At 41.6% G+C, this 12974-nt stretch overlaps 1 protein-coding gene across 1 annotated transcript in view; it reads left to right on the forward strand.

The window, feature by feature from the left end:
• The window catches only part of b3glcta (beta 3-glucosyltransferase a), a 55001-nt gene that overhangs the window by 20935 nt on the left and 21092 nt on the right, over positions 1-12974 (forward strand). Inside the window, exon 3 of the mRNA XM_037469530.2 lies at positions 6276-6315. Coding sequence (XP_037325427.2) covers positions 6276-6315 — 40 coding nt within the window. The remainder of the gene's footprint in view (positions 1-6275; positions 6316-12974) is intronic.

Below are 12974 nucleotides of genomic sequence, written 5' to 3' on the forward strand. Positions count from 1 at the left end.
TGCTGAATGCTGAAAAGGAGTAGAAACGTCATGTAAGCATGGGAGGTTTTAAACTACTATTATTTTCTTTAAAGATAACTCTGCCAAACGGCATGATCCCAGAAAATCAGCATCTCGACCAACCTTTTCATATTGTTACCACATTCCACACAAGAGTTTTTTTTTTCAATTTTCCTTTTTTCATTTGTCCCACATCTGCAAATGAAAAAGACTTGCTGCTTGCACAAGTTAAATATGCAGCCAATAGTAATCATTCCTGCTAATTTCATTATCTTGCAAATGGTAAATGCTGTTACTTTAGTTATTCACTTTCCATATTATTAATGAAGCAAAAGCCACTTCCTCCTAACAAAATCAATTTCAAGTGTGCTTTAAACAGTTGGAGAGATAAAAAAGGTATGAAAGGTAAACAAATTGTGTCTTTGAAAGTCGTTTTTCAAGGTACAACATTTTTGTTTGTTTTACAGCTCAGGGTTTCACAATGAAATGTGTGTAGCGCCTTCACGCTACATGCACTTCACTTACAGACATGTAACCCATAGATATGAAATCATTCAGGTGCATCTGTCTACTTTTCTGGAGAGAGAAGGACGCTTGTTGCTATGGATACTATCCAATCATATAAACACAGCTTATTGCCAGTTAATTAGTCTACAAAATGCAGATGTATTAACAGGTGTGCATGACACTGTTGTCTGGCCTGAGCCACTTCACTGACTTTTTTTTTACACGTTGGTGACCCCTTTAACAACTTTTTAAACACGATTAAACAGTGCTGAGTGACAAACATAGCAATGTTTTGGGCAAATCTTCACTCCCCTCAATCAAAGTGGGTCAAAAATATTTCTCAGAAATTTTGAAAACACACACAGTGAGTAGATATTTATAAAGCTAGCTACATTGAATGCCGTTTAGCTTGGCCTTAGTGGCTTTAGCTACTTTCCATTAAAAAAACACTGCACAATAGCCAGCTCTATACGTTGCTCTGCTCTGAAGACCCGTTTTGGGGAGCAACGTTGAAATTGACCGCTCACTAAATCCTTCCCCAGCACAAAAGGTTTTCTCAAGCTAATTTTCCTCCACATGCTGATAGGGTGAGCGTGGAGCTCTTCACCAAAGTCATACTCGTATGCATTTAAGAGCTTTGAGGAGGTTGTGTTTTTTAAAATGATTTTTTTGTCTTTCTAAAATGCACCACAACATGATCGTAAGGAACGGATTAAACAATGTGTTAAAAGTGCTGAAATTCTCATACTAAATAATTTTCTAGGGTTACAGTTTAAATTAAGGATCAGTTCCGTCCTGCTCTTATTATTCTTATGGAAGTGTATATTCCAGAAACCTCAACGTTAACGGTTTGCTTAATCGGTTGGTACTAATTGCAGTTCTTATCATCAACAGAATGTTTGTGTGTGTCTTCTACATGTTGATCAATTGGCGGGTATCCTGACTTTTTGCCTTGGACATGCAGCATTAAACTCATTCTTTTAGCCTGATATCATGCATGTAGATGTCTAGAAGATTTGTTTTTAAAAGAATCTAATTTCAAAATGAATCTGCTGGAGACTCGATTAGAGGAAAATCTAGCATCAAAGGTTTTCATTTCAGCCACCAAAATCCACAGCCGAGTGAAATGACCAAGACATTGTCCCAGAAATGAGTTTACATTTCAAGTGAAAAATCTGCCGCAGTAATCTCTGTAAACTGCATATGTGATGTATGAGAGCAGAAGGCTTAGCAACAGTAACTAACAGCTGGTGGGCCTGAGCAAAAGGTCAATTAAAGAGGTCTTTGGTTTCCAGGTGGACAATGTTGTCTAAAAATCCTCATGGGGGAAATGAAAAAGTAACCGTTTAGTCAATTTTAGCAGAATCCCTGTCTTTATGCCCAACCAATTTAGTTGAAGTCAACTAAATGCAGAAAGAGGCCTATTTAAACAGCTGCCTGGTGTTTCGATGTAGCAAACGTTCCAAGTCATTAAGTCATTACACATTCAGAGCTTTTGTGGTGAAAAATGACTGTTGAATAAAATGTTTCACCCTGTCATGGAGGACAGGGTGAAACAATTCTTCAAGCTGCTCACGACATCTGAAATCAACCTCAAATTGAAGCTGTAAACACTTTATACCTCAATTGATACAAATCTAGAAAAGGGAACGTGTAATAGGGTTCAACTCCTGAGGTACGGAAGGGCCGTCCAAGCAACTAGCCTCTGTAAACCTCCCAGATTTTTCTCTCACATGTCAAAATTCCCCAAATCCTGCAACCTTGAATCATTGTTCCCGTCAGTGAACAGAAGGCTAATGGGACCTGACGGGTCGCTCACATCAGTGGAGTGCCTGTGCCCTCGGGATGGAGGGCTGCAGCACGGGGCCGGAGCTCTGACGTGCATCTCTGAGAACAGCCTCCCAATCCAAGGCAGGGCTCAAAGGGTGGTCTTTGCGGGTGTCCTTGACTTTATAACAATCACATCATGTAGGTTGAGCATGTACTCATGTACATGTCCGCTGGGGAAAAATCAAGGTTGCACCACATGAGGCGCAATCTTTCTGGCGTTCCGTCTGCATCAGTGCAGAGGTGCCGGAGACCAAAAGCCCTCAAGGCACCTGGGAAAAGTAACCCCTTAAGATAGACGCTGTGGACTCCCAGCAATTCCTTTTTAACACCTACGGGTGCCTGATTCCTGCTGCAAAGGGCTGACAGCCGGCTGTCAAATGGGATTAAGGAGAGCGTTACCTGTGTACAGAAGAAGAGCCAAGCTCTGTGAGACGAGAATAATTCATATTTCATTCCTTTCCAACCGGAAATGCGCAATCAATGTGCAAGTAGACTTCCTGTCGTGAACACATCAGGTGTCAGGGATCGTCCAGGACGGGAACCCAAAAGCCGACAAGACAGACTTTATTTGGGATTGAATGTGGGGAAGGTTTGGTCCGGTTGGTTGGTGAAGAGTGGGGCTGGAGTGGAGTCAACGGCTAGGCAGGGGGGGGGATGGCGATCCAAGTGACGAACTGTAGGCAGGGAAACAGGTTGCTTGTTAGTGATAGGAAAACAGGAGCAAACAAACACACTGACTTTACACAACTATGGAATCGGGTTTCAGGAGCAAGACCGTACGTGATACGCTAACGATCCGGCAGGGACTGGTTAAATGGTGAAGGGGATGGTAAACAGGACCGGGTGTGCAGACAGCAGCAGGTGTCGATGGTTGAAGAATCAGCCAGGATGTGTTTGGGGGAACTCAGAAAAAACAAGCTTCAGGTTCAAGTGGCAATGTTTAAGCAAACCGGTTCAGGAAGCTGGATTCCTGACATCCGAGACTCTCTGAGAGAGTCTTCACAACTTCGCTCACAGATTTGCCTACAATTACATTTGCTGACTGGTGGAGGAAAACGCTGTCACTAAAAAGAACAAAATAAATTAAGTTGTCGCACAATCTTGGTCCAGTTTTAAAGTTTTCTTTGGTATTTCCTTTATTATTTCAACAGCTGCCATTTTTGGCACAGCTCAAACACAGGCTCCTTTTTTCCTTTAGAGGTGAAATTGTTACGAGGAAAAGGACTAGGGACAGCCTCTGGTTTCAAGCGGCAAATGGTGATCCCTAAAACGTAGTCGTCTGAGGTAGTGTGTCTGCTTTCTGCTGCAGACATAAGTGCTCCCCTTTTTATTGCTAAAGTTTGGTCCGTCATCCCGCCGGATAGCGTGAATCCATTTTTGTCAAACAACACCATCAACAGGGAAGGAATGAAACAACAGATATGGCTCCTTTCGGGAATAACAAGGACAGCCCGGTACGCTACAATAACTCTTGCTGGTTGCTTGCGCCATTTGTTTACCGCCGTTGCCCTGAGCGGACAGGAAGAAGATTACCACCATGATTGCGTATTTCCAGTATCAAATACGGAAGTTGTGTGTATGGTCTGTTGTTTACCAAGGGAAGCGCTCTGGCCCAGGTGTCACTCAACTGCATCCATGCGATGAAGTGTGATCAAGGAGCCGGATTGAACAAGCAGTTGACCATGTCAATTACAAGTGTGTATGTTTTGGCATTAGGGTTGTTTACATTTGGATTATAGATTATTCTTGTAAAGAAAATGCTCAACACAGAGAAAGAAAACAACAACAAAAAAACGTAATGGAACTGGCTTAATGTGGATCACATGATTTCAGAAGTTCATCTCTGCATTGGAGGTTAAACACATATCTTTCTTTCTAGTTTATCACTGTTGTAATCCAAGTATCTCAACCAGGTTTTCAAACGGCAACAGACGAGAGGACAAAATATCATCCAAGAATTCCAAGTAATGCACCAAGAGTAATGCATCATGAACTTGAAGACTAAAATGACAGCAAACACTGCACAGGGTTTTGTAATACTTAAAGACAGGATATTACAACTGCGTGGAGATAGCAGCGGCTATTTCATGCTCCATCACAGCATTTATCAGTAGTTAATATTAGGCTCGGGCTATATGAAAATATTATAGTTCAACACAATATCCGTTGGCCTGGATAAACACTATTATGCAACACATGAAGTTATACTTTCTCAATGCTTCAACACATTGTTGTAGCATCTCAAAAAGAGTCACTTGACAATATAATAATGATAACCCATGCAGCCAACATGTGGAACAGATTATTGAATTAAACAACCCATTACATGAATGTGTGCTCACGTCTACAGTCACTGACTGGCCAGAGCGACGCCTGGGGTATGCTAATTAAGACCTTGTTAAAGCCTGTCATAAAATACTGAGCGTTTTCTACATTGTACATGCCTGCACTAAACTCATATGCACAATCGATATAATTGGTGACGTCTCCCCGACCGGTCCATTCATCACTGTGGAGGTCTTGATTTATTTTGTCAGATGGCGACAGTGATTTTCCGTTTCCTCTCTGCCTCCGAGGTTAGTTGTGCTGCAGGAGACGGAGTGAAAAAATCTTTGCACCTGCCACTCTCCTGTCACAACAGCGGCATTCATCCAGGCACATTTCTTTCACGATTATTTGCCTGTTGCCATAGATCATATTTATTGAAGTTGAAGAGATTTTACCAGAGCAATTATCTGATAGCAAGTCAAATTCTGCCGGCTTAGGCATTTCTTTCCTTGAGGTGCCCTCACTCTCCAGCTGAGGAAATGATTTCGCAGGAGAAGTGCACGTGATAAGATGAGACAGAAACCTTGCGGGCATGACTAATGCTACCGAGTCCAATTACGCTGATGTCTTACACCCACGGGAATGAAATCCTCCTGATATGATCTTCTGCCAGCGCATATATTTTGCCTTTTAACTCTGATCACCTGCAAATATGACCAGAGACCGAGAGCCTCGCATGTGCGTGACTCATTGCTGTGTGGGAAGAGAACTTTCAATTCTTGTGTGTTCATTAAAAAAAGTGATGGGTTCATGACTTGATAAATATAATAGGAGAGATGGAAAAAATCATGTGCCGTCTGAATAAAATAAAAGATGCGTTGTCATGACAATGGCCGAAAAGCTGTCAATCTTGAGGAAATTTACGCAATGGATAGGTTTCTTTTGTGAAATTTCTCGCCTTCCGAAAGTGATGAGACAGCGGGATGCATATAGAGCGGCTCACACAGCCGCCACCAAAGCTTTGTGATTCCCTGGAACCACCGCCACACACCCACCAAAAATGAATTCAGGCGGCAACGGCTTGCCAGTAAAATGATTGTTAGTCTTGAAGAAGTCATAAATCAAAACTGGCCTGCGTTTGTCATTATCTATTAATACTCTGCTGCTCTCGTTTGGGAGTTCTAGAAACAGCCAGAGCTCGTGCGTTCGCGCCGTCTCTCAAAAAGGGCAAGATTTCCTGAGGAAGATGCAGGGAAAAGACGGCTCTTCAAAGTTTGCTCAGCCTGTGATTGATTTGCTCATCCCTCCGGAGGTGGAACAGCGTTGAGTGGCTTATTTGAGCCGAATGCGCGGAGCTCAAACGCTGCTGGCTGAAAACCCCCACACAATTAGATAGGACTAATGACGCGGGGTATCGCCCCTTTTTTTTCTCCAAATAACCCGCAGGGATTTCCATATTTAGTATTACTAAGTCCTAATTAGTGATTAGGAAGATGAAATGGAGCATTTAGCTGAAACTGAGTGTGTTCACACGAACCATTTCTTTTCACTTGGCATCTTTCTGCGAAAATATAAAAGGTGGATTTATATAGGTCATTATTTGGTTTTGTGTTTGAAGATTTTCTCTGTTGCTGTAATTATTAATAAAAAAAACACGTCTGTCTTTTCAGAGCCATGATGATATGCATGTCATCCACAACAATCAACTGGGTAAGTCTTTTTCAAATTTCAGTAGTAGACAAGAAAAAATGAGAAGAAGGAATTCATAAATGGGTAAAGCTTTAGATCACAGCCCATACATTCAGTGTAAATATAGAAATAAATACTTACTGAAACCCGAGGCATAGGGATTCATAAATAATCATTTAGCAGGAACACTGAAATGGTTTTTGGTACTTTTTAATTACCCATTACATAATAATAACCAGGTGCATACAGAAAACCAATGGCCCTAACCATTGTTTTATGTTAGCAACAGCGATAGTATCTACGTTATGAAAGGTGCAAACCTTTTGGCCAATTTTAAAATACTATAAAAAAGATAGTATTGACTTGACCGAAAAGAGGAACAGCTTAAAAAATATCTCCGATTCCTTCCTGGGTAAATGTCTTCCTTGATTTCAGCTGGGACCGTTGGATGGATTATATCCCAAAACTACCACTGTGCAGTTTATGATGAAGACAGTTTAGCTACAGCTATGTACAGCTTTCCTCCCATATTTTGGCTAATATTTTGTTTTCCAGCAACAATAATGTAGCCTACACCATTTCCATTTCAACATAAAGCTTTTTACATGAATGTTATTGTTAAGTAGAGTAAATACACTCCTTCTTAAACCCAAAGTCATTATCTCCTTGTTTGATACCCAGTAAGTATGTCACTGGTCATTACATTGGGATTTACAGGCTGTAATGTATGTATGTATCCTTGAATATATGTACTTATTTTTATAAATGTCATGGCTGCAGTCGTTGATAGTGTTTAAAGCTGCTTTTTGCAGTTCGGCTCATATTCTGGACTCCGTTATTGTGTTTGATATTTGAATAGGTCTGACTCAAGTCAGACTTCATTCATAATGTTGGATGACATTCAATCGGATAATTTATTGCAATTACTAAATATTATTCAGTTTTAACTGTTTTAAATGGTGCCATGCGGGACTCACGCAATCACCATCAAAGAGGGATTTCCGTGAGCATGCGAGGAGTTTGGAGCCAGTTTACTGGACCTCTGCCTGTTTTTCATTCAACTGGGTCAGAGAAGATGCGCGAGCACACAAAAGCAACTTCGTAATGCTCTCATTTGGCACCTCTGCACAGAGAGGAAATGCAAACAGACAGCCATCTGAAAAACAGAGCTCTGCTATCTGGCACCGCCGTAGTAATTCCCTTTGTCGCCCCACAGAAAGCCGCTACACTATTCTACAGAGAATATTGTTTGTTTGAAGGAATTCAGATGATGCATAAAGGAAAGTCTGGCTCTCTGTTGTTTTAACAATACTTGCAACAGAAAGAAGAGCGGCCGTTTTTATTTTAAGGGAACTGGTGACCTTTTATAAGGCATTGGAAGTAATGATTAGAACAGTAGTTCCTGAGAGGGAATGCAATTGTTGTCTCAATTAAGTCTGGATAAAAGCAGGCATTATATACAGGTTTCTTGTGCTAATCTACATGATCACATTAAAAGAATCAGTGGCACTTCTCGTCATTTATTTTGCTGTTGTGTTTTTAAAAGTGCAACATCGTACATGTCAGATAGACGGAGAGCAGGAACCTTGGAGAAGATTACCTACAGAAATGCTTCAGGGAAAAGAAACACAATATAAAGATGCCTTACTGCATTTCTTTCTCCAAATATTGATATGAAAATGTTCTCCATAAGTGCCTCGGTCCACAAGTCCCCACTGAATGTAATGTAATCTTACAATCCATTTTCTAGGCATGGTATTGTAGGTCCACATTTTGCATCGTAAATGTTAGCTGACAGGAGCATTTTTATTCAATTGGCCATTAAAATGAATTCATGAATATAAAAATATTTCTCTAAAATGTTTCTACTTCTTTTTGTGTTCTTCTCAATATATTCATGTTAAACTATGAAAAAAATATTCTGCTGTATCAAATAAAAAAGAGACATAATAACACAAATGCTACAAAGCTATTGATGTCCATCCCGATCATTTTAGTGATTTCCCTTCATTTTTAGACTAAGAAGAAGAAGATAAAAATATGTGACATGCGGCGGCCCGGTGGTGCGGTCGCAGCAATGAATGACGATGCATGGAAATAACTTTTTCAATCAACTTTGGACCTGTGTAATTACTTACTTTACTATTGATCTGATGTCCTATTCTGTACCTAAATCAATCCCTATTCTGTACCTAAATCAATCAATCAATCAATCAATCAATGTGTTATTATTATTTATATATTTTTAACATTCTTTTTTAAATTATTATATTATTAAGTATTATAAGTCCAAAAAGTTTTGAGCTGATATAGTTGACTGCTGTTATCATCAATATTTCGTATTGCAAAAAGAAAAGAAACCTGAATACAGACACCATCAAGCTAGATGTCTTACAGTCATGGCCAGTATCTATATTGTTTCTTGATTTAGAAGTAAGACCCACTTTGTTCCCTTTTAAGTGAATATGATGGCACCAATGGTGCCTCTACACCAACAACTGCTCCTCAGAGAACCCGATTGTCAAACTACAGACTACAAAATGTCCATCGGCCTCATAAGGGACGAAGATGAGAAGACGTATAGACCAGATGTTGACCAGCTGGTCTTCTGGAATGGTGAAGCTCAAAACTGTGGGGATTACAGTGGACCTCAGGAGAAGCCCCTTCACCATACTCTACATTGAGTGTCCGAATGAGGGAAGGAGAGAATTAGTTGGGTGTCATTGGCATAGTGGTGGTAGGAGAAGCCATACGAGCGAATGAGAAGCCATACAAGCCGAAAGAGTTGGTGTAGAGAGAAGAGGAGAGGGCCCAGGACGGACCCTTGAGGAACTCCAGTAGTAAGAGTTTCGACACAGATCCTCTCCAGGTTACCCGGTAGGTGCGGCCGTCAAGGTAGGAAGAGAGAAGGGAGAGAGCAGAGCCTGAGATACCAAGTTCCTGAAGGGAGGAAATAGGACATAGTTTCTGTGGAATGGCCTGCCTTAAAGCCTGACTGGTGGGGGTCAAAGAGGTTGTGTCTTCTGTGGTGACCTTCACGTTTCTGGGATCCCTAATCTCTCAGGACCTGAAGTGGGCCTCCGACATCGACACATTCAGGAAGAAGGTCCAGCATAGGTTGAACTTCCTGTTCAATGGATCGGCCACAAAACAGGACAGGAACAGACTACAGTGGATCATCAGGTCTGTAGAGAGAATAATTGGCTCTTGCCTTCCCTCCATTCTGGACATCTTGTAGATTTCCAGTCAAGAAACAGGCAGGAAAGATCACTACAGACCCTCGACACCCTAGATGCAACTCGTATATTTGTGTGTTCAGAACATGGAAACTGTAGTCTAACGGTAAGCATACGTGGCCAATAAAGAAAATTCTGATTCTTACTTTTACATCAGACTAATCTTAACAGCTTTTCTTACTTCCTCTCTTTCTGTTTTTGCAATGCAAAACTATTGGCTTGCATGCCTTTCCCTTTCTGTCTGTCCTCGCTCTACTATTTTCTTCTCTTTGTTTTACTAAGAGATATTTATGACACTGACCTTTTGGTAGTAAGCTGAAAGTTAAATACACCATGTTCACTATTGATTGTGTGCAAGGCAATTCAAATTCTTCATTAATAGGAGAAGAAGTCTTAGAAAATCGTTTCACTTACTGCAAGACACACCAGCCTCTGTCACACTGTATTATTGCCTATAGGCAAGTCAAATTTGTTTTCATTTTATATGGATAAATCAAATCACCACTGAGCCTAATAAGTTGGCTACATTGCAAAAATATTTATCTCCCAAATGTAATTTTATATCACTGTCTTTAGTGTTTAAAACTACAGCCCAAATCTGCGAGGCAGTAAATGTAATTGAGATGGCAGTTTCGTTGTATGGAAACATAATTTTGTAGGAGACAGGGTTGAATTTGGTCTTCCAGATTGAATGTGGTCGGCTGGCTGGGGATTGGCTGTAAAATCCCCGGCGCTGTCTGCTGCGACGGTCATGGTTAGTTTGGTCAGGAAACTGCAATCCAATTCGCTCCCATGTAGTATGTCTGTTGGACGGGTCGGAGAGAACGTGAAAAAGAGAGAATCGGGGGTTGGGGCAATTTTTAGAAGAAGGATGATGCTCGGCCATCTCGGCACTGCGAGTACAATAACGTGAATCATTGGAGCCTGGCAGCTTTTACACTTGCACAATCAGCTGCTGGTTGAGGAAGTGGGGCCCGTTGACTATGGAAATGAGCTATCGACATCCTCTGTCATCCTTGAATACATGCTGCCGATGAAGAGCTCCGGATCCGTCATGGCGCTGTCGTCATTCCTACAGCAGCCTGATGGTATCCCTCCGTACTTTGGCAGACGTTTGTCATTGAAATTGCAAATCGACCGCTCGCGCTCCTCCTTTTCCCTTTAGAATCCTCGACATGATTCAAACGGCGCTCAGCTCCGGTCCCTACACCACGGAGGTGTGTGTGTTTTCTGGCCCACACTCCAGGCTGAGAGCCAACATTCCTGTGAACGCTCTGGTGACCGGACATACCTGCTCTTTGACACTGACGGACACAATAGAGCTGCAGGAGGGCCTAGAGGTCAGTGTGCTCTCAGCTCCCCTGGCACGTGGAAACTTCCGTCATCCCGCTCTAAAGACGTGGTGTCCCTAATGCTTAGAGTTAATGACGGGACTAGAACACTACGCGTGCTACGTTCAGGTGAAGATATTCACTTCAATCTCCCGCCAAGTAGCACAAACAAGCATTTCAATTTCGTCATTGGTGAGTATTTCATCAGTTATCTGCCCTCTCGTAGGCAGAAGAGCCTTTGCACAAAGGTTGCCATGGACCAGGCGGTGATGGCGTTTTTAGACCGGGGGGGCTTCGTACGCTGAGCAAAGAATCAAATCAGGGAGAGATTGAGGCATCGCTCTCCTGTGTCTCATTTCGTCCAATATATTTCAAGGCTGATACAGTCTTTCTTTTCGGAGTGTCCCTTGTGGACTGCTGAACGGGTGAGGGGAGTCAAACGAACACTTGTCTCATGCTTTCTAGTTCCATCAACCCGGCAAAATAACATCATCTGCTCCAATGTGATGGGGGCTTTAGCTTCATCTCTCCAGTAACCTTTAATCTCTTTCATTCGAAGCATATTGTTTTCAGCCAAAAGGCATCGTTGGAAAAATTCACATTTCAATTTTAGCAAACTTCGTTGAAATAATTGAAATAACCTTCAATCTTTTTAATTTGGTTTTACTTTAATATCATTAGAATTCAATATCACTATCATTATTTTTGTTTTTGTTATATTTCATGGTGATATTGTTTTTTTGCACACAAGTAAAGTTGTTTATAAAAGCAAAAAGATAAAAAACTGTATTTCAAGGCTCTAGGATCACCGTAAGTATCACTGCAATGACAGCAAACATCTGCAAAACAAGCAGCTCTCCTCCATATCTGTGTGAAACTTTTGTATTTGTTTGCTTATTTTCTCTTCCTATAAATGCATTTTATTATTTTCTTTCGTCCCTTTGTTGTATAATTATCAATTAAGTTGGTGAAAAATAAAAAGAAAGGGGGAGACCATACTGAAGAAGAAGTATCTGGAAGCTGGTGGTTGGAAATCCTAAGAAGCATCCAAGGAAGGTTTCTGCAACGGGTTCTCCACATGAACCAAAACTTGTCAGTCAGAGAAAGTACTAATAGTAAGTACTTAGTAAGAAAATCCAATCCCGAGAGGAAAGGGCATTAAGCTCACCTGCAGGCATACATCTTAAACCAGAGTAATTACTCTCACGGCCAGATAGGCGAGACAAAAGTTCAGCAAACACAGGAAAGTATTCTCTAGTGAGCCGCCTTGCCCTCTGAAAAGTCAGAAGCCCCAGTTCCAATGGTGTGAAACAGGAGACACGGACCAAAGTAAAACCATACAACTGTGAACATTAGTAACACCATCGCAGCATGCAACAATGTGGCAATCACCTAGCAACCATCTACCAACGTCCTGGTGACAACATGGTACGCCCAAGCGTAGGCATCCGTTAATAACCTCACCAATACCCGTAAAAAAGACTCGTTGTTGGTTGTTCTTGAAATAAATATAGGTATACATATTGAATGGATAATTGTAATTTAGTGTCAAGAGGGTGCATAAAGGTGACTTTTACTTGAGAGCAGGACAAAGTAATGATGGAGGGGAAAGAAAGTGATCTAACAGGATTCCTTCCCTTTTCGCCCCATTGTCTAATGATGAATCGAAACCCATTAGTGGGAAGACGAGGGCAGTCTTAATTAGTTTCTTTTCTTTTTTCGCTTTACCCCCTGGTTCTCCTTCGCTTTGGCACAGGGTATACGCATTATCTGCACAATGAGGGATTGGCAACCCGTTATCTGATTTCGCTGTTGGTCTCATGCAGCTGGCATTATTGCTGAGCTGTGCAGTATCAGGAATGCTGGTACCACACCTGGGGCTTAAGAAGGCACTGCTTTATGTGACACCAGATGCACACACACGTCTGCACACACCAGCCAGCATAGTCAGTCATCCAGCAAACTCAGCAGAAGGACATTTAGAGGTGGTGTAGGCTACTCACTCCCTAAGCTCAGCTCTCATCTTTTGGGAGATGGGCATGCTGAGATTTAGTAAGTAACCACGGGATCAACGGGAGCTTTGTTATGAGCAGAGCAAAGGATCGACACGCCA

Source organism: Pungitius pungitius, chromosome 3 (assembly GCF_949316345.1).
Source record: "Pungitius pungitius chromosome 3, fPunPun2.1, whole genome shotgun sequence".
Taxonomy (NCBI): Eukaryota; Metazoa; Chordata; class Actinopteri; order Perciformes; family Gasterosteidae; genus Pungitius; species Pungitius pungitius.